We start from the raw sequence: 21,617 nt of genomic DNA on the forward strand, positions 1-21,617 counted from the left end.
CTCCGGTGCAGCTCACACAGCTCCGCACACCTGATCTTTACTCTCAGATCCACGCAAAGCAGTTGCTCTGCGCACCGTGGGAGAGGGGCAGGACATCACTGGGACAATCCCATCGGTTCACAACCGTGCCATCCTTCTGTCTGTGTCCCCGTGCTGACAGATAACAGGATCCCGTAGCAATGACAGACGACTCTACTGCTTGATGCCTGTTACCCAACAGAAATGAGAAGGCTCCTGGGGCAGCAGCATGAATTAATGACCTGCTGAAACCACTCTGCCCTGTTCAGTACAGCGGTCATGACAAAAGGCAGAGTAACCAAAATGCACAGGGCTGATTGAGAGTGAAATATAGCTGAAACGTGCTTGTAATCCGGTTAGTTTCCAAGGAATGGAGTTAAAATGACTCTTTACAGGATGTTTTTTAATAGTTTAAAGGACATTATACCCGAGCTCAGGCAACAAGGCACTGCTGCTTAGCCTTCGCTCTGTTGGCAGAGTTCTGAGCATTCATGCGTATGTTATCGAGTAAGATCAGGTCTGACAAGCTCTGGAGGTGACTCTTCTGGGCAAAAGGTGTTGTCTCTTTTTCTGATGGAACCTGCTCCTCTCTCTTCACTGCTAATTCAGTTTTGCTTGAGATTATTTATCAATTCCTTCAGTAAACTTCCTGATGGGGAATAAATGTGTAGGGCTCCGATGCTTCCTGCCTGGCCTGTTCCTGGAGTGTTTGTGTTTGAAGAAACATGTTTGCTTGCTTTTGTCATTTAATCTTTTGCCCCACCCATATGCATCAGACCTGCCTCTGGGACACGCTGGTGTTCAGGCAGACTGGTATTTAAAACATTGGCAGCATTACCGTACTGTAAAATCTTCTCAGCACAGGTATAAGCTGAATTGCTGAATATTCAGGTGCAAGCAGGTTTAAAGGAGTCCTGCAGTGGCGTGTTGAAAACCTTCCTTCAGAGACTACGTACAGTTTAGTAACGATTCGTAGTCGTATTTGCTGGCTGGGAAGGGTGCCCAACAAGTGAGCTTGGTGAGGCAGAATTTCCCATGCAGATTTTGTTGGCAAAGAAGTGTCTTTTTACAATCGAGTATTTCAAATTGTGTTTTGTAGTGTTCAAATTGTGCTCCACAAAATAAATAGGACTTTTTAATTAATGCTCTGTTTTATGGTAAAATCTCCCAAACTCCTTAAATCAATGTCCTTTTTCTCACTCTTCGTAGCTGTACAATTGCACACACGTTTGGGATACTCATGTGCCCGTTCATTTCCATCCATTTGGGGGGGCATCCTGCTCACACGTTGTTCAGATGCATTTGTTTCCTTGTAGCTCTGCTGCTGTCCTTGTGTCTCCTATTAAGAGGACTTAAATTTCTGTGTGCAAAATCCCTTGCTCTGCTAAGTCCTCTGTCTTTTATGCTTTTGCTGCCCTATTTTTTGCTGTTGTTCATGTCCACGAACAACACACCCATGTATGCAGTGATCCGAGAAACCTGCAGCCTTACGTTTCCTCTTGTCTTACCACATGCAGATTTGTTGCCCACTGGAATATCGCTAAGTCAATGGCTGGATATTACCAAGAGTCTGGCAGAGCTGGGAGAGATGGGAAGCCATCCTGCTGCCGCCTCTATTACTCAAGGAATGACCGGGATCAAGTCAGCTTCCTGATTAAGAAGGAGCTCTCTAACATCCAGGTAAGATCTGCAGAATAGTATCCACCTGCCGAGATACGCTGCCTGTGCTCTGATCTGGTTTGCCTCTTGCCTGCAGTGACCTCTGAATGTGCAAAGATGAAATGAGTTTGTCTGGGCCTGGAGCTGTCTGTCGCCCTGTTTCAAGGGACAGCAGAAGGGAGCGAAGCAGGAAGGGAGCGGGCTGCCAGACCCAGCTCCAGCTCCGTTAGAGAGGCACGGGGGAGCGGAGGCAGGGCGGTGTCGGTACCCGTTTGCCATATTGATCAGAAGGGCTGGATTTGGTCATCGCTAGAGTTACTTTATCTGTTTATATTTAAATTGAAGACTACAGCTATTGTCCCCATCTACTTTCAGGAAAAAAAAGGCACCTTAAAAGAATCTGACAAAGCAGCGATGACAGCTTTTGATGCCATTGTGAACTTCTGCGAGGAGCTGGGGTGAGTGTACTTCTTGCAAACACTGTTTAATGTTGGGGAAACCATGCGCTGTCCCTTCCGAGGTACTGTTATGGCTGAGATCTTGCATGTCCAGGAAAAAGGAAACACTGAATGAATTGCCTGCAATTTTGCTGTCTGGACTGAGGAAGGTGTCCCTGAGACACTTCTCAGTCACTCCTGCCTCTGAGTTAACCGAGATGTTGGTCCTGGAGCCTGACCAAGTGACACAGTGATGTTAAACTGGAACTCCTATGACTATGAGTTTTACTGTGTTTGATGATGGGTTGGCTTAGTTGCATTTGCTTTTGTTTTGACTCTGCTCCTTCACTACATCATCTCTCTTCTAAGGAAACAGACTGTCTGATCAGCATGGGATGGAAGCATTTAGATTTGATGTTTCTCTAAATCTCAGGGGCTCCACTCTGCGAAGTACTAGGTATCCGTGGTTCTCATTGACCTTAGGAGGATCTGATGGTGCTTAGAATGTTTCAGAAACAGGCCCAAATTATGGATGTGCCCAATCTAAATGCAGACTAGCAACCGCAATCTGCATTGTTCAGGTGTAGTTCATGACTTGTAAGCTGTAATTGTACTAATTGCTATTCTGTGCTGGATAAGACATCAAAGCTATAATGTTGCCAGTAAGAGAGCAGTATGTGTTCACTAACTGAAAATGGTCAACCTGTGTCTTCCTTTCAAGTCTGCATTTTGTTTCATTTTTCACACCTGTGTCTAGGGCGACTTTTTCCGTGTGAATGTAACGTGCTTCTTTCCTGATGCCTTGGTGAGCATGTTCTCTCCTCGTGGTCACGTTTGGTAAACCCTCTTTTTATGGGGGTGCTCTGGGAAAGTCTTGCTTGTACTGAAGTACAGCACAACACTGGGTCCTGGGGCACTTGAAGGTGACACTTCTTTGCCCAAAGTCAAGGTGATTCTGGGAAGTAGCTACTAGGAGGCTTCTTGCTATAAGAGTTTGATCCACTTACTTGGCTGAGCAGCTCTGCTCCTTCTGGTGCGTGTCACCAGCTCTGAGCGAGAGTGGCCAGCTGGCTGTTTGTGTCTGGGTTTTGTATAACCTGAGAGGCAGCTGTATGCATCTGGTTAGATGCTAACCTCAGGAAACCTCGTCTGGGATCTATTGCTCCTTGATTCCTAAGCTGGTTATCAGTAGAGTTAGTCGTGACAGTCATTTCTTGGAGTGGACACTAGTGCCATAAGAGCTGGAGTGGGATCACTGAACTAACCTTGCGCAAGCCAGAAGCAGTCACAGGACATTGCAGGGTGGCGTCCCAGCAAGGGCATGAGTTAGGCTCCGTGTAACCACCTTACAGCATCTCCCACTTTGTGCAGGCTACAAAGAACCTGACTGCTCTCTGAAGTGAGGACCTTCTCTAGAATTGCACTGCAGCAGTGAGGGAATAACTGAGCAAGGACAGAGAGAAACATTCTCCTTTGCTTGGATGAATAGTAATGGAAATAGGATTTCACTGGGTACATAAAAGAGAGATTTCCATAAGGGAATATCACTGACCTAATTAGAAATCACACGTCTCCCATACTTTATCTTCCCTCCCCCAGCCTGGTACATTCTTCCTACTGTATAACATGCCGCATGCGTGCCCGAGTCCCATACTGCAGCACCACTGACTGGCTTCCCTGCTCGTAACTGTACAGGAGACTAAGATGCTGTGTGAAGAAAGGCCACGTTGTATTTCTTTTTTACATTTTGAATTAATACAGTTCTATTCACTATCCAAACAGTGAAAGCAAACCTGAAACTCTGACCTTGCAATGTTCTAAATAAGAACAAATAAAGACAGACTTGTATACTGGCAAGCAAGTTTCTGCATAGTATATTTAGGCTATTGTCCGAGTATGACAGGAGAACAATGGCATAAGCTGCTTTTAGAGAGTGGGCTTAGACAGAGCTTTTGCTGGTCAGAGTTTCCGGTTGCCCATTTGCAAGATGGAAAAAACCCCTTGTAACTGCAGCAGCAGCAGCAATCTTTATCAGTTTTAGGCGGCAGCTGACTATTTGCCGCCTCTAACCGGTGGTTTTGCTTGAAAGATGAAAATCAGGCAGGGGTGAGTTGACTTTGGTATTTGGCTAGTCATACAGTTTCTGAGTACAGCCAGCCTTATGTCTTGAGTTTGCTGTGGACCTGCAGAACAACTTGCTGGCATCGGCGCCTTGCTGTTGATGCAGGGGAGAAATAACTACCCAGGGAGAGACGGGGAGAAAGCTTTCTATGAGCAACGCAATCAGGTTGTAGCTGGGCTGATTCTTGCTTAGCTGCAGGCCTCCAAGTACTGCACCTCAGCTTCGCTGTTTATGCGCCAGTCTGTTTGTGCCTTGGAGATGAGCAGCACCCAAAGATGGCAGCAAATAAGAGGAGAGCAACAAAACCAAGACAGAAGGCACCAATCACCACTAGCCCTCCGAGAGCCCAGTCGCTTGTTAGAATCAGTCTCTTCAGGTCTTCCAGAACTGAGGGTGCCTCTTGTACTGATGCCATGCTGGCTTCCACCCTGCTGGAGGCAGACAAGAGCAGTGTCAGGGGTTGGGGTAGCCTCTCTATGCTCTGAGCCGCAGTCCCAAAAGCAGCGCAGGCAGGCGTGCTGTCTGTGCCTGCAGGCATCCCTCTTCCAAAAGGGAGAGCCACCCTCCGCAGAAATGGGACCATTAACCAGAAGATAGCTGAGGCCAGTTTCACCATCAGATCTGCAGAGATGTGAAGAGGAAAGCTTCTGCCTTTACAAGATTTTGGCAGTTGACCTTTATTTTAGTCATAGTTTATCAATATTTTTAATAATATAATACAGTGTCTCTCCCGGCATGTTCAGTATGAACCCTTCATCTGTCAACTGTACAGCCTATACGTGAAAGACAAGTATTCAGTGGAAGAACTTGCTTGATACCCTTGGAAAGATCTCTAAAAAGGAGCTGGGCACTTAAACTCTGAGAACACACTGGAGAGGAAATGGACACTTATTTAAAAGCAAACAAATAAAACCCCCACCAACAATAAGCAAAGATCTTCATGTACAACTTGTTGCTCCCGTAGGGCTTAGAATAGTCGTTACGTAAAAAAGGTCTCCTGTTAACAGAGTCTGCTTTAGTAACGCTTTCTGTTACTCTGCAATGGAAGCCTAAGTTTTCCTCCTGTGAAGTACTTAGGGCCAGCAATAATTTAAACTGGGATCTCAGTGGGTTCCACACACTTGCTCTTTCACTAATACTTTGCATAATGACTTGGCTATCAGCTTTCTAAAGAACATCAAGTATCTCTGCAAGCATCTTGTGGTTTTACTAAAGCTTCTTTGCTTCTCAAGGGAAAGGATGGATTATATCTCACAGTTTCTCTCAAATATGACTGCAGACATAATACAGGAAGAGATCCTGGCTATTTTTGAAAATCTCTTTGACTTGCTGCCCCTTATGTCTGTATCCCTAATACTGTAAGGAAGAGGATTAGTGATGTACAAGGTGTTTCATCCCCAGCAAGTCACATTTGACTAGGAGCACAAGCTCACGCTTTAGTTTGCTGAAGTTTTTGTTTCTGTCTCAGCAGCCAAATATATTCAGTTCATGCTTTGTTTTCTGGAATGATGGCAGATCCCCATGCCCAGTCTCTAGCCAACAGGCATACAGGACATGAAAGCCATTCTGGATTGCTTCCTTCGCCTTTAAAAAGGAGGCAGCCCAGATACTAGTTCTGTAGTCCCAAAGGCAGAAGCCCTGCGTGACTGTACGCCCTAGAAAGTTCCTGTCTCTTTTGCTAACCACAGTTAATCTCCTGAAATCAGAGAGCTGTATGCAATTTTATAAATACCTGAGGCTGTTGTGTTTGCAGTAGGAGTTTCTTCTGGTGCCTCTTCTGCACCCCCTCCAAGAGCTCTTGGCCTGCAGTGAGGGACCCCCTTGCTGTACCTGGAGACTTGTGGAGCTGGTACCGAAGATGCCTGTTTGTACTGCAGTAAATGATTAACAGCTGACTTCCCTGCAAAGCTGTGGCTAATCTAATCAAAGGCCTTGAGCCTAGTTAAAAGACCTAGTTCAGCTGTCACTCAGACACTTCTTCTCCATGGCTTTATCCACTCGTGCACCTGTGCCAGTGAAGGCCCCCTGTGTCCTCTGACTGGGGGTGGCTGCAGGCTGTGGTGGAAAGAAGCGGGCTTTGTTTCCTGGATCTGTATTGTAAGCTCCATTAGGAGACTGCCATGTCTCAAATGAGACTGTGGACAAGGCTGCTCTCCAGTCCAAACTTCATCGTGACAGTTTAGGTGGATAAACTCAAAGCAGAGCCTTGTACTGCTGTTCGCTGCAATAAAACTGACTCCCTGTTGCTTTCCTAACTGAAGACGACCAGAGGGATGGTGCTGGAGAGAGGCGGGAGGGGAGAAGGGGGAGAGTGTGATGTGTGAGGCTGCGTGTGTGTAAAAGGAAACTTGTTTTTCACGAGCCAAGCAAATCACTTTGAAACCAGGGGGATGATGTTACAGAACAGAAGCTATTCCATTAAGAAGTCAGTAGAACTTCAGCCGCTTCTGCTGGAGAGGCTGGCCTCACTGTCTCTTTTAGGTCCCTCAGGGAAAGAAACTATTTCAACACTTGTGTCATCAGGACTGCAGTAACTGTATTCCCTCGCAGTTCCTTCTAGGCTCGCTCAGGCTTTCCTAACACGCGCAGAAGTTGCTGTGTTTGAAGCAGTCTCGCCTCAGTCTGTGTGCTCTTCTGAATCTCCCTCTGCTTTTCCAAACAGAGGGGATCCATCCTCGCTAGTGCTCAGGGCGTTCCAGGCCCCTTCAGGTGGGCAATGATTGAAGCCAGAACCACAAACGCTTGTGTGAGGGGCGAGCAGGGACCCAGGGACTGGCATGTTTCTAGTCAATGGCAACCGAAGAGCTGCAGTAAGCTGGGCATTTGCTGGGCCCCTTTCAGGCCAGCCTGATCTGTTGCATGCCAGAAGGCGGCAGACGCCACCCGGCCGAGGTGAGCAACGGGCACATCTAAATACCAAGTGTAGGAGCGGTCCAGCTGAGCGCAATGGTACAAAATGGTACAAAGCAGAACATTAGGCCCCTGAGGTCCAGGCAAGTAGGTAGAAATCGGGCCGGGGACCCCTGCTCTATGTGGTGGCTGCTCCTCTGCTCCAGAAAGCCACCTGAATTCTTTAGACAATTGCTTAATTTTCTCTCCTCCTCTGTTTTTTAACAGTGCTGTGTTTATTCTCTGCTTCTAATTCAGGAACTTACAGTGGCAGAGATAAGGCAGGAGCCATTTCTCTTGTCCCTCTGCCTGGTATCTGTCAGTGGTTTAACTTGCAACACCACTGGGAAACGTATTTGTAGCTTTTCCTGTTGAGATAAGGCCTGGCCGCTTGTTTCTAGTGGCAGCAACCTGTTACTCGTTGGTGTGGTTCCAGCCCGCTGAGCTTCCTCCTGACTGTTCGCACAGCCTGGCTCCATGCTGCTGAAACATTTCTCAATGGGATTCTGTTAATTCCTGTAGCTGGCACTGTCTAGCACAAGCTAGGAAAGAAAGTAAGCTCTGTTCTTTCACAGGTCTTGTGACTGAACTTAGACACAGAAACGTCTGCTGAGTCTGTCCCCTGCAAAAGCGGTTCTGAGACTTCCCATGTCACCTTGGTTGTCACTCGTTTGTAAGCGAAATGAGCAAAGGCAGACCTGACAGAGGTTAGTGGGATGCATCTCTGAATGCCGATTAGCGTACATCGATGCCACGCTTGAGCTTATCCTACCCTAACATATTGGTTGGGAGTGAAAGCTTTGGGGCAGCGTAATAAAGGCCAGCGCTTTGTTAGTCTTAGCATAACCACGCATGCAGTAGCTCATACTAGCGCAGTCTGCTGTTGACAGTTGTCAAGTTGGGGCTCAAGTATTTACTTCCTCATCTTCTGCTGGAAAGTTTTTCTTTTTACTAATTTAAAAGTAACATTGTAGTTTGAGGAAGTTTTTTTTCTTAACTTTTAGACTATTCTCTGTGTCGCTGGTTGCAGATATATTCCAATGTGGAGCAGTACAGAAGTGCAAAATACCTAGATCTAGTTCCTTTGCAAAAATGAAAGTGCATTAAATACATGAGAAGCTACCAATGTCATGTGCTTTTTACTAATTTGAGTGCAGGCATCAGAGAAAAGAGGTTTCTTTACAAAGTTTTCATTTTTTTGTCCTTTCTGAAGTGTGAAGAATATTTAAAAGCCCACTGTTACAAACTTGATGATTCTTTTCTCTCTAGCTAGATGCTGGCTCTGGCACACACACGTGTAATCCCTTTGACTCCTCTGCGCTTAACAGTTGGAATACAAGGGTAGAAGATGACTTATCTATAGGCATGGAACTTTTTACACCTTCTCATAAAGGTGGTTCGTTTCACATTTGGGGCTGAAGGAAAGACAGTGTTAGGCACAGTATGATGGTCTTCTGTTTGGCTGTCCCAGTTATGAAGGTTGTGGCCTGCACCATAGCCTTGTACTTACATAAATCCCTTTCTGAAGTTCACCAAAGTGTAAACCAAACGTACGCAGCGGCTGCAGCACAGAAAAGGGATTTATTTGCACTTGTTAACTCCAGCCGTACAGCCCGTTCTTGGCTCTGCTTCGTCACAACGCCCGCTGCTGCAGGAATACCCTGAAGTGATGATTACCATCCCCTATGTCAGTCCTCTGAAATGCCTTTGTGGATGCTAATAACCATACCGTGGCCATAACGTTTATGTCCACTAAAATAAACTGCAGATAGTGCAGGGAGTCAGGCACCCAGGTCCCTCAAGCAAGGACAGGGATTTGTTCATCTCCCGTAACTCCTGTGCTCTGTACAGACCATTCACCCGCAGAACCACACGGGGAGCGGGGAGGGAGCACGTTTAGCAGCAGAATGATCAAATTAAGCTGTAGCATTGGTGAGTTTTTCCCTTTTGCCTTCATCTTTCTGTTTACAACGGGTATTGCACGTGATCTGATGTTTCTCTGTGGCAATTTCACATCATTGTAACACTGATGAAATAAAGCAGGGAGCACGTGTTACCAGCTGTACTCAGAGCCTCAGCTGGCACATCTGGATCAGAAGATCTGTGATTTGTTTTCAGGAAACATCTCAGCTAAACGTGTCTGTTGCAGGTGGCTTTTAAGAGAGAGAGAGGTTTGTGCTCGATCCAAGATGTGCTGGGCATGCCGACCTCCCAGTGATGTCGGTGGGTTTTGCTAGCGCCCAGCATCATTAACCACCTGTGAAGAGAGCGGGTGCTGCCTGGCATGGGGCAGCGTACGTGTCCCTGCTTTGGTCTGTGGCTCCATGCTCACAAAGGGAATCCTTGGCCGGCCCAGCTGCAGGGCTGTCACTGGGAAAGTGTCTGTTTCCTCAGCAGCGTGTGTCCGCGCACCCCCACCCCACCCCAGAAGAGGGAGACAGTGATGGTAAAGTAGCGTTACCTTTCTGGTCACGCCACGGAGCCCAGCAGTGGCTGCCACAGAAAGAAGGAATTCCATACTGCGATTTCTGGTCCTCTGAGTCATATTAATTAATATTGTTATTGCCATTTTCAGTGAGCTTGTGTAGAAAGTCATTCCCATAGGACGGAATCATGATGTCCATGGATGTCCTCGATAGTAGGTTGTGTCACCTCTTGTTGTGCTTCATGAATGGGCAATTGGGCGGACTTGGATCTTCCTACGTCTGTGGTCAGGACGTCCGTCGCAGCTACAGCAGCTGTAGCAGCAGCAGCTGCAGGCAATGATCATGAGCAGCAGAACAGTAACTGGAAAGAGAAGGAAAGGGTATTGCTTCGTGACATAGGAGCAATCACTGGAGAGTAACCCTATGTCTCCTCCAAGTTGTTTGGTGAGCAGCAGAACGAATAAAGCCTGGTTTCTTGCCAATTTTTTTTCCCTATATCCCCACCTTCTTCCTCCTAAGTTCCTGTTCCCTTGTATTAGTTATCCATTTAATCTGGACAATCATTACTGGATATTTCATGATCCTAAGAGCTATGTACCAAACCCTCCCCACAGTTGTGTCAGAAGCAACTCAAGAGCACTTGGTTAGTCAAACTGGCAGCTGCAGTTCCCAAGAGTGCATGCAGCGTGGCCTCTAATGAGGAGGGATATTTGTGACTGGGTTGGCTTTATTCTTTCTTCTGTATTTAGCTTGAGAAAATAGATACTTCAAACACAGGGTTTTGTTTTGCAAAGCAGTAGGCTAACTTACTGTTATTCTACGCTAGACATAATGGTTGGTGTTGGAAGGGCTATGTTAGGTCATCTGGAATAGAAAAGGATGACATGTTTAATCCTGCAGAACACGTAAGGGTGCGTGAACGTGCACGTGTGTGTGCACGTGTTCCGTAAAAGCCTGGAGCTGGGCCGCCAGGTTACCGGACCTGTGGGGAACCAGCTGTAGGTATGAAAAGAATAAAGCAGCAGGTGTGTCTTTCTGAATTCCAGCCCAGGGAGGAGTGTCCAGGCTGGATACACACCCTTCCTTTCGGCGGGGAGCAAAGCGTACCTCTTTGAGGGGGAGGGCCTGCCTGCCTTCCGGCTTGTTTTCCCATTCTCTAAACAAACTTCACCCCCCTTGATCAAGCAGCTCTTTGGTATTCCTTCCATGCCATCCCCACACGGAGCAGCAGGAGGGATCTTGCCATTACCAGAGGAGAATAAATAGGCTCATCTGAAGCATACTGCCTTCCACTGAACCAAGCACAGGGATGACGCATAGAGTCTCAGACTTTAAGTGTCTTCTGCGGCAGTGAGGTGCCCTAATACCATGTGTCGTAAAGTATCTCCTATGCATCAAAACATGGCAGCAGCTCTGGGTTGGTTAAAATACTGCTGTTTAAACTAATGCTTAAATATGAGAGCTTTGGGGAAAGCTAGACTGTTGCCTGTCGTGCTCTGCATGCATGTAGAGATACACACTGAGTATTAAAAAATTGCCTAGAAATTAAACTGGGCTCAGAGCACAGCCTGGAAAACAAGTGCCAACAGCACCAACCCACCAACACAGACTGTGGAGCAAGCTGCCCCCGTAGAAGAGACGCGACGTTCTGACACCCCTTTGCCTCCACCGATAAACTCACCGATAAACAGAAGAACCACACAAAAGGACACAATCTCCACCGGGTCAGCCTTGGGCAGTTTGTGGAGCTTAAGGAGAAACTTCTCACCAATGGTTTGCATTTCCTTCAGAAAGCCTTCAGAAGACATTCCGGTTCAACGTCTCCAGGCTTTATGCTGTAGAAGAACCAAATAGAGAATAAACCTTTTCACTGACTAATGCTAGGAAGCTGCCAGCCTTCTTATAGAGCTGGTGATCACAAGGAAAACAAGTTTATCTGGTCTCAGTCCTTGTTCCCAGTAGCTAAGGTGGAGGACTGTTAATTGTCTACGTGTTCTGGCACTGTTTTAATTTCAAAATCTGGCTTTGAGGGTGCTTTTGTCAGCTGCACTGTTGAGCAAAAGTGGAACGGTGTTTCTTCTAAAAGGACACTTCTTTCAGCAGGCACGGTGTTAGAACTGGACAGTGTCTGCCCTTGGCTTTCACCCAATGAGAGTAATTATTTTTTTTCCAGCTGTGCCAACTTGTCCTTCTAGAAAGAAATGCAATTCTAACTTGACTTGAATTCCAAATGCTGAACTCCAGTGGAACATAGTTTTCAGTTGTTTTTTACTGAGTAACACCAAGTAGACCCCTCTGAAGACTCCAGCTACAGAAAGCCCCTTCAAACAGTAAGGCGCTTACTTCAACACCTGACTACAATACCATTAACAATGTTTTATCAACCAGTTCTACTGAATGGCGACATTAAGAGCTGAAGGCTGTGTTTGCTGGGGACAGATGGAGGCTTTTCAAGTTCTTACAGATGACTGCAAGTTTTCTATGGTAAGCTAAATGTAGCTTTTTTTTCTTTAAAGCCGCAGTCTGTTCTCACGGAGCAACGTATGAATTGAACAGGGGATGTCCACCCATCGCTGCTGGTGATAAGCAAAAGCCCCCAGATCTCTCGGGGAGATACCTCCCCTGTGGAGCTAATCCCTCCCGCCCTGCTCAGTGATCCTACACCTTCTGTATTCTCAGAAAGAATGATCAGCAGCAACTATTGTTACTGAAAATATTATTAGTCTAGTCAAAGTTAGGTGCCTCAGTTTTGCCACCAATATTTGCCATTCTTTTGCCCCGTACAAAATTTTGGAAGGCACTGCAACAAAAAAGCTTGCATGAGAGCCACAGAAGTTCAAATTTTGCTTCAGTCGGTAACTGGAATAGGATATTGTTGAGGAATATCCATAGTTTCACCTAAAACAAGTGTTTGGACAGGTCAACTCTTGGATGGAGTATAACTCTTATGTCATTATTATATCAGAATGTACTAGCCTGTGTGTGTTGTAACAGCCAACGCTGGTTTATGGGACAAACATCGCAATTTAATATCCTGGTCTTGGTGATAACACAAAGCCAAGTGACCAAGAGAGCACTTCCAGAACAAGCCAGCGAGTTCATTACTGCACATCTGGTTTGGTTACTCAAACAAATGGATGCTTGGGGTTCAGTTTTTCTAAACACACTGAGGATGGAGAGACCGTGGCTGTTTCTTTGCGTGCTGGGCTTAAATACTACAGTGCCAAGTTAAATTACATTTTGTATGTTTATGCAATTCAATAAAGGTTTTCTTTGTTCTTTTAAATCCAAGCTAAGGAATAAAAATCGGAACCAGCTGGTTTCCTAGGGATGGCTGCGGATAGAAAATCTACATCTACAGAAAGATCTCTGCAACTTAGCAGGGAGGCATAGCTGTGGCCTTTTGTCCTGAAAAGGTCACTTTCGAGACTAGGGTTAAACAGTTCTTTCCAGATGATGGCCGTACCCCAAGCGAGCTGCTCCAGAAGTGGCTGCTTTATCCTTTGCACAGGGCTGCGGGATTCTGCGTCAGCAGGTTTCCAGTTTTGTTTCCATTCCAAGAGATGGTGGTGCGGGCAGAGGTGAAGGGATTTGTGTTTTCTGCTCTTGGCTCTGGAAGAAAAGCTTTTTTTTTTTTTTTTTAAAAATACGTATTTCTGGCTCTAACATGCTGAAAATGTTTGTTCCCTTTGGGAGTGTTTCTGCCTGCCCAGAAGCTCTCCTAGTAAGGAATCTGCTGTAACCTTTCGTACCATGCTTTGGGCCGCACCAGAAGCGGAAAGCGTAAGAGCCAGGCTTCTGCAGTCTGGGTATCCAGTGTGGAATTACTGATCAGGATTGTAAAACTCCACATGGATTAGCAAAGTGCCTAGCCTAAAACGATAAGAGCTTGTCGTCTCAGTAACGGACATTCCTCTGCCCCATGGTACCTGATCCGGAGCTAAGTGAAGGAGTTTTTATTCTAAAACTTGCCAGGAATGTTGCCTGTTTACCTTCGTTTGAACTTCTTCGGGGACAAAGTTTGATGTTGGTGGCGCAGTCTCCAACCTACCCGTGAGGAAGCAAATGTTTTTCTGCTCGACTGCACTTCTGACTGCACGCTGGTTCCACCGGCTCTTGCTGCTTTGGGATTTCTGCTTGTGGAGCGTAGCAGAAGGGCAAAGAATAAATCACTTCTTAAAAAAAAAAGTCCCCCAAGAAAGCTAGTTATTTTCATGGAGTTTTGTATCTTCCCTTCTGCTTGTGATGTGGAGTCTTTGGTCAGGACTAGTTATGATTGTGATCTTTTTCCAATGGATTTCAGCAGAACCAAGATCTTACCCTAGAGATTAGCAGAGAGGTAAGGCTAGAGCTGTGTGACTTCAACAAGCTGTCGTATGCGTCTGCCTTATCTTCCTCATGTACAACACGACAGCGATGACATTTCAGAGTGGAGCTGTAAGAATTAATTCTTTTTTTTTTTTTTCCTGTTATACTGTGTTCAAGTAAGCTCCCAGCCACCAACAGTAGTAAAGGCCAGGTGGTGCAGGATATTTGGTTGAAGCAGTAACTGTAATATTTATTATTAAAACAGGCAAGTCTTGAGAGATTTGAAACTTAAGGTTGTAGGTCTTAACTGACCGTTTACTTTCCAAGACTGGAGTGCTGTTCTAGAGCCTAGAACAGCCACCCGAGATGGTACCCGACCGATTCCGTGGGGTTTGGAGCAAACAGAATTGTCTGCCAGTGTTTTTCTCAATTGGGAATTTCTCCTTGCTCATTGTCCTTCCTCAAAACCGCATCCACTGAGGGTGGGAACCCTCCAGAGCAGAGGAGACGTGGCTCTTAGGGCAGCAAAGCTGATGGAGCTCGTTACGGAAGAAATGCTGAATGACCACAGCGCAGCGTAGTCTTCGTAACTCAGCATCAGACTAATGCCACGAACTTTTGCTCCATAGCTGCAGCTAGAGATCATATGAAGTGAAAATAGGGTGAAGAGAGGCAAGATGAGACGCTCGCATAGAAAAGAAAGTGAACACAATGCTGATGCCCTGTGACAGGCAGTTTGGAAGCTCCTGCTGGGGTGCGGTGGCAGCCTGAAATTCGTGGTTTCAGCTGTTTCCTCTTCTGGCTGGTCTTTAAAAAATAACTCCTCTATCCAGTGTTGCCAGTGGGAGTAGATCATCAAATCTTTCTGCCCTCCTCTATGTTTCAAGGCCTGGCAGGGGAGGGAATTAAACAAATCTTTTAATTTGGGTTTATTTGGTTTTGAGAAAAAAAAGCCGAATCTGCCACGTGCTGTGAGTTGTTAGCCTTGGCTGAAAAGAGAGAGCACAGGAATAATGCAGGGGGATGCCTGACATCTGCAGGTGTGCTGCTCAGCGGCAAGGATGAGATGATCCTTTAAAATCAAAGAAGCATGTCCTAAGTTTAGGGCTTCCGTAGATTTAGATTCCCAGAAAGTGCTAATACTTGTTTTTAATGCAGATTGCTCTTGCTGTGCCCACTGAATAAAGCTGTGAAAATTGCCATAATAGCACTGAAATTATCTTTCTGAACTGTTCTAATGGACTTGTGCCATACTGAGGCACTCAAAGAAGTTGGCTGCTCAGGCCTTTTGAGAATAAAGCCATTAAAAGGCCTCAATCTAGACATTCAAGATAAAAGCCTTGGCCAGGGTTTCTTTGTACTGTGAACTGGCTGTGTGTGGCAGCTTCCAGGCAAGAAAAGGAGCTTTGGGCTGCCCATGGCAGGTGGGGTCCCACATCCCTCTGTCTGCCTTAAGCTAGTCAAGTTGCTGTAAGTATTTTGGAATTGATGTATATTGATCTGGTTTTTTTGGTCTGTCTTTGGTTTGGAAAGCTGTATCCTATCTGTGCGTCCACACAGGCGCATCAAAAGTTGAACTGTGGGGAGTGGGTGAGCTTAAATTTACTGCTGAGGAATGAGACACTTGTTTAGTCATAGACCTGGTGGCATTTGAGCAGCCTATTTCAGTGCAAAGAACGTGAATTTGAGTTTGTGGTTTAGCCCCAGGACTGGAAGTTGGTAAATGCAGGCCGTCTTCCTGGCCTGCCAGGGATGCCTGCTGGTTGTGTGGCTTCGGGTAGGTCATCCCATCCCTCTGTTGGGTGACTTCATCTCTGCAGAGGGGCAGAACGTGTAACCACCGTCAGAGGTTTGTTTGCTAATTGTTGTGTGTCCAAGTCTCTAACGTGCTCTGAAATCTTTACATAGGAAGACCGTAAGTCCCTGGTTTTGTTGCAGTTACAAATGAAATGGCCTTTGCTTGTGAACTGCTTGTTACACTTCAGGCACTGAGCCCGTTTAGGATGAAAGTAGATGAAAGCATGGCTTCTGCTCTTGGTTGCTCCTTACCCAGTCATGCTCCACAGGGTTTATTTCTCTTGACGTGACCTCCCGATCCATTGGTTTCCCTGTGCTCCCTCTGAGAATCTTTGCTTGTGGGGGTTTGTTGCTACAGTAATGTAAAAATGGAGACGAAGCTTTGGAGGGGGGAATCTGCTGGTGGTGGCCTGACGCTGCCAAAGCCTCTAGTCCTAACGCAGCAAGTCCCAGTGAAGGCGAGTTCGATGTCCGCTGCTGTGCCCACCGCCCTTCGCAGCAGAGCTCCAGAGACCTTACAAAGTCGGACCTCCCTGATGTGCCAAGCAAGCAGAACGGCAGGGCAACATTCGCATTGCAACGTTGTCTTTTTCCCAAGGCTGTGGCTGTGGAGAAGCAAGTATTTTGTGGTGTTCTTCCTCAGGCAAGTGAAATAAGTTGGTTGAAATTGGACCAATACAGGGATGGGAAGCCTGTATGGATTGTGGGAGCTTATTTGGTGGGAAGTCTTAGAAGGCAATCCCAGCCTCGTGGAAGGAGAGTGCTGAGCAGCTGAAGGAAAGGAGATGCTTTTTACTCTGGTCTAAAACTTTAAAATGAACTCCGACTGTGTTTGGCCACTTTCTTAAGCACATGAAAGCTTGGCCAGTTTCTAAGCCTACCGGCTTTGTTCTTGGTTCCTGAAACGTGCTTCTGACTCGGTATGGATAAGCCCTGCACTGCTTCCTGCCCTAGAACAGCGCGCGGCTGCTAGGTGGTGGTAGTTTAATTGCATTTTGGCAGAACATGTAATAACTCCGGTACGATTGTTTGTTGTTCTAAGCTTGTAACGTACTTCTGAGATGAAAAGGGCTACAGAAACGTAGTGGTATTATCAGTGCATGGTTTTCCCTCATCATTGTTAATGCAAAGTTTGCTGCCATGTGAATGTTAACTATAGTTCGCAGACAAGCCCTTTTTTTCTAAAACAGGAGTGAACGGAGCCAGACAGACCTATAATTCATTCCCAAGCAGATGAAAATAGTTTCCAGTATCAAGAGAATTCAGCTTTTTAACAGCACACACCCAAACGGGTAAATTGCAGCTCAATGTCATGGGAGAAAAGCTTTGACTTTGTTAGCTGGTCTGGAAAAGGCGGCCACACATTCTTTCGTGTGACAAAGCTGCCTTGACTGGGTAGCCATTTGGCTGGAATACCCTGTCATCTCCACCACCCACTATTTGGAGATTGGTTTTGAGGCAGCACCGTAAATGTTCCTTCCCTCCTCTACAACCTAATATTAGATTAATATAAAAAGGCACTGAATGCCCTGCAATAGCAGTTTGAGAGGCTGAGGTACCCACTGGGGCACTGAGCGGAGAGTCTCTGCACCTCTGCAGAACACGCTGGTTGTCTCCAGTCCACCCCACAAACAAGTCCACAAAACCCATGAGATAATTCCTCACTACTAGTCCCATTTTTAAGAAGTGGGGAAACCAAAGCACAGAGCCATCCAGTGAAAGGAAAAGGTCAATTTTAAAAATAAACCTGTAGCTCTTCTACAAGAGAACTTTTTTTAGGGTTGCTGATGCTTGAATCTAGCCTGAAAGTCTATTCTAATATTACCAAAATAACCATTTCCCAGGAAGCTGACAGAGAGGTAGCTGTGTGCCTGCGAAAGCCTTGTCAACAGTTACTTCACAAACATACTGGGGTCTGTCCGTAGTTCGGTGTTTGAGGGGAGGCAGCTGGAGCCCCCCAGGAGTGCTGGACACCCCTTCTCCATCTTCTCTCAGCCACCTCTGTGTCCTGCCCTTGACTCGTCCCAGACCCACAGGCCTCAGAAATGACATGCGTTTTTGAGTGTTTTGAAATGTGCTGGTCTAATCCTAGCGAGGATGCCACTTGGCTGTAGGAACTCAAAACTGAAGGCTACAGCAGCTGCTTCCTCGGAAGAAGCTGTTTTGAACCCTGTCAGCTGTGGCTGTAGCGGTGGGAGCCTGTGGGGAGGCGAGGGGTGGGTGCTGCTCCCCTCACCCACCTCTCTTGCAGTCTCTCGCCATCCCCGCCATCCAGGGCGCAGCTCCGCTCCCTGGCCCGCTGCAGGCTGTGTGGGTCGGGGTTTGCCTTACAGAAAGGACCTGCTCTGTCAAACCTGGTTTATTTTGTACCTCCGCTCCCATAACCGCTTTTGCATTGCAGTCAGGCTAGGAGGCCCGTGCACTGTGACAGCTGTAACACAAGCCATGTCCTGCCTCTTTTATCCAGACATGTGTTTCATATTGCTTATCCCCCCCCCCCCCCGCATATGTACAACACGGCTGCGGCTGGACAAACCCCCAGCCAAACCCATTAAGATTTTCTTTTGGCGAGGAAAACTTGGCATGTTTCTCTCCCTCCCTCCCTCCCCTGCCCTTCTCCCCTCGCTCCTCCCTCCTTCCTTTTTTTTTCCCCCTAAACTTTGTTTTTCCCGTACGTTATTTGAGAAACCATCTTAACTGCAACAAACAACCTAGAGAGACCCTTCATTAGCAGGGTGGAAACTTCCCTCCATCCCCTTTGAACCTAGGGTTAGACTGGAGGCGTGTGGGTCTTAACTACTGGATCTTCTCACACAGGCAGTTGCAATTCATGCACGTAGGTCAGAAAGACCTGCCCTCCCTTCCACGTTAATGGGAATGGAGAGAAGTGGAAATACCTGATCCTTAACATTCCTCCCTTCGGATGGGGAAGACGTCTGTCTGCCTCCCTGTTTGTGAACAGCTGACTGCCCCTGCTCCTCCTGGCAGAGGCGGGGGTCCCAGCTCGGTGCTAGGAGCTGCACGAGCTTCCCAACAGTAACCAGCCTCAGAGGGCAGAAAACGGGCTTGTGTGGTCAGTCTCCTTGCCAGCCCCCTTCCCACAGCCCGCCGCAAACGAAGACTGGAGTACAGGCTGTGGGACACCCCTCTGTGTAAAACCAAGGCTTGCAGCGGGTAATTTCATGTATTCGGGGGATCCTTTTCCTTCCCTTCTCGCTGCATTCAGACCTGACGCTCTCGTTGCTGTACACCACAGACCATGTATGTGTATGTACGTGTTCTCTCAGAGCAGTGGTTTCTCAGGCTGCTTTGAATAGTAAACCAGCATCTGTGCCTGATACACTAGCTGATTTTTTTTTTTTAAATGCTCTTGTTAGAAGCTGTATAAAATCTTTCCATTTATTCCTATTGGACGCAGATGCTTTACTTGCACAGTATGCTAGTTCCACGACCAGGGCTTGCTTTCAAGCTCTCTGTTTGCTTCAGGATTTGGGGGATAAAACTTCGCTCCAGCTGGGAGGGGCTCTGGGGAAATGCTGTGGCTGGTACCCCCTTGGTTCCACACGCGCTTGCCTGTGCTGGCAGCGCCTCGCCAATGGCGCATACGCTACTCGTACCGCGGAGCAGACCAGCTCTCGTGCTCGCACTAAGCATTAGTATAGCCAGTCGTTGCTGTGGGGAATGCCCTGGGCTAGACCTGCTTATCGGCTAAGGTCACATTCCGCAACAGCAACAGCAAACTGAGCAGCCAGCCTTTCCAATCAGCGAAGAAGTTTCTTACTCCTGCCCTGTCGAAGCAATGCCAGCCTGCAGGCTGGATCCTTTTGTTAGCGGACGGCTGCAGCGCAGCTTTCTGCAAGCCTATTAAAAGCTTTGCTCTCGCCGCCTTTGCTCCTGAGTGTCCCTTGCAAACAAATTCAGGCTAGCGAGCTCTGCTCAACGGCTGATTCTGCAGTTCACCATACCGAGAGCTGCAAAAGCTCCAGCTACTTGCTAACTAGCTGCACGTTAAGGTGCCACGGCTGACCGACCACCAGCAATAGCTCAGCCTTACCCCAGCTGCGCCGCGAACTCTTCTCCTCTTGTTTTTCTTTCCGTGTTCAACTTTCACGTCATCCCTCGGCTCTCCCGGCTCGCGCTCGCTCCCGCTCGGCTCCTCTCCGCTCGCCGCTGACAGCCAGCTGTTGTCTCGGCCTTTTTTTGTTGCCGGTTGTCCCGGAGATGGGGAGGTTCGTGTTACGGGGGGGCCAGCAGGCAGCCGAGCCCGCGCTTGGCGCTCGCTTCCTCCGTGCCTCTCCTCCTACCAAAGTCTTGTCTTTTTTTCGTTCTAATTGCAGCTTTTTCTGGAGCGGGACTGGGATCGACTCTCTCCTGGCAATAGTTTGGGGGGTGTTAAAGCAAGTAACTTTTCTCCCTGCTGCCCGGTTTCCTTCCGACTCCCGGGGGAAGGAGCTTTGCTCTCGCGCTCTGCAAAGGGGCAGAGCACGAAATGGCAAGGAGGGTGCAGCGCGGTCGCCGCGGACAGGGCAGCAGGGGCAACGCCGAGGTGGTGAATGTGCTCCGTGCCCTCGGCCAGGTCACTCTCTTGATGCCGTGGGTTTTGCTTCGTGTGTTCCGGGGAGAGCTGCGCCCGCCTTGTCCCGGGGCTGCGGAAGCTCGGCCGATGGTACAAAGCATCCAGCCCTCCAGGCAGGTGCAAAGTCGTAATTCCTCATCACCCTCCTCATTTGCTCCTCTATTTGATAAAGCTCCTTAAATGGCTTTTGTTCAGCAGTTGGCATCTACGTAAATAAGTTGTCCTCATATGATTTTTGTCTTTTTAATGCTTTCATTTCTTGGCTTTATTCCAAGACTTGCTGGTTTTTTGGGGGGGAGCTTTTCTGATGAGGCTGTGTACCCCTCTGGCTCACATGAGGGAATGCTTTTTTCTGGTGTATTTTGGGAGAGGCAGAGCTGCTTTTGGGATATGTGGCTTTCCTGCTCCTCTGAGAGTTCCTCTCTTTCTGTTAATGGCAGGACTGGGGCTCCTGTTTTACCCAGTATGCAAAAGCAAGGAGCACGAGAAGGAGGCACGGTGCGGGCAGGCGCGTGGCCAGTTTAGCACTTTCCTGAAATGTATTGCCACAGACCAAAACATGTTAATAAAGCTGATTGATTGTTATTTGCTCTTCATCCTATCCCATGATGTAAAACCAGGGTGGGATGTCTCAAATTAAATAATTATTTTGTTTAGACATTTTAAAGACGGGTGGTCAGCTCATACATACTCCTGTGGAAGGGTGGGGGAGGCAAATAATACAGTTGCATATTTAAAAGATTAAATAATTTTAGGACATGTATAATAATACAAACTACCATTAATTTATGTAAACCGGCTCTCCATCTCATGGGCATTACTCAGATGCTCGTGTGACTCAGGAAGTTTTCTTGCCACATGTCAATGCATAACAAACTGTGTTTCAGGACCTCTTGTGTTCAGTTAAGCATTAATCCAGCGGTTCCCCCCAGCATCCCTGTTGGTAACTCTGGTTTGGGCCTTTTGACTCTAATTATAGGACTGCAATCGTAGTTCTGTAACTGAATTTCCGTTATGACGCAACTCCTGAGCCCCACTGGCTAAAGCGGGGCCGCGGCCCCGATTTGGGTAACTGGGGGAAGATACAGGCAGTTGCGGGAGGCTGGAGGGAAAGGGCTTGGCTTTGCAAGCCTGATGGGTTAGAAACTAGAACCTCTCTGAATTCCAGTGACTTCGGAGCCGATCTTTGCTTCTACCAAAGCCCTCCCCTGGGGCACCTCTCTTGTTTGCGTTAGGGACAGCGGTGGCTGTGGATGTCCCTCCCCAGCATAAGCCTGGCGAGTAGGCTGTAGAAGTGAGGAGAGGGCTTGACCATTGCTGTATGCCTCGGTTAACTCTAACACGGATTAGTGCGTGTGAGAGAAAGAGACGTGGACTAATGAGAA

At 47.4% G+C, this 21,617-nt stretch overlaps 2 protein-coding genes and 1 long non-coding RNA gene across 14 annotated transcripts in view; 1 reads left to right on the forward strand and 2 right to left on the reverse strand.

Moving 5' to 3' along the window:
* RECQL5 (RecQ like helicase 5) overlaps window positions 1-21,617 on the forward strand; it is a 39,199-nt gene that overhangs the window by 6,629 nt on the left and 10,953 nt on the right. For all 11 annotated transcript variants that reach the window (XR_015703266.1, XR_015703268.1, XR_015703267.1 and 8 more), the window contains 2 exons: window positions 1,536-1,698; window positions 2,053-2,135. Coding sequence is in view for 8 of the 11 variants with exons in the window: in XM_087751014.1 (XP_087607140.1) it covers window positions 1,536-1,698; window positions 2,053-2,135 (246 nt within the window). In the remaining 3 variants the exon portion in view is untranslated. The remainder of the gene's footprint in view (window positions 1-1,535; window positions 1,699-2,052; window positions 2,136-21,617) is intronic.
* Window positions 2,598-6,886, reverse strand: LOC148056392 (uncharacterized). Its single transcript, XR_015703269.1, has 2 exons — window positions 5,969-6,886; window positions 2,598-4,667 (listed from the first exon to the last, which is right to left on the reverse strand). It is a non-coding gene; the product is annotated as an uncharacterized LOC148056392 (long non-coding RNA).
* On the reverse strand, window positions 7,839-20,585 carry SMIM5 (small integral membrane protein 5). 2 transcript variants are annotated; one of them, XM_087751025.1, is made up of 4 exons: window positions 19,711-20,585; window positions 13,018-13,163; window positions 11,233-11,386; window positions 7,839-9,912 (listed from the first exon to the last, which is right to left on the reverse strand). In XM_087751025.1, the coding sequence occupies exons 3-4, from the start codon at window positions 11,357-11,359 to the stop codon at window positions 9,791-9,793; spliced, it is 249 nt and encodes an 82-aa protein (XP_087607151.1). In that variant the 5' UTR covers window positions 11,360-11,386; window positions 13,018-13,163; window positions 19,711-20,585; the 3' UTR covers window positions 7,839-9,790. The 2 variants fall into 2 exon arrangements, with proteins under 2 accessions (XP_087607151.1, XP_009474891.1); XM_009476616.2 differs by lacking the exon at window positions 13,018-13,163 and having other exon boundaries at window positions 19,711-20,583.

Source organism: Nipponia nippon, unplaced genomic scaffold (assembly GCF_047370975.1).
Source record: "Nipponia nippon isolate SJK-2023a ecotype South Korea unplaced genomic scaffold, ASM4737097v1 scaffold_14, whole genome shotgun sequence".
NCBI lineage: Eukaryota > Metazoa > Chordata > Aves > Pelecaniformes > Threskiornithidae > Nipponia > Nipponia nippon.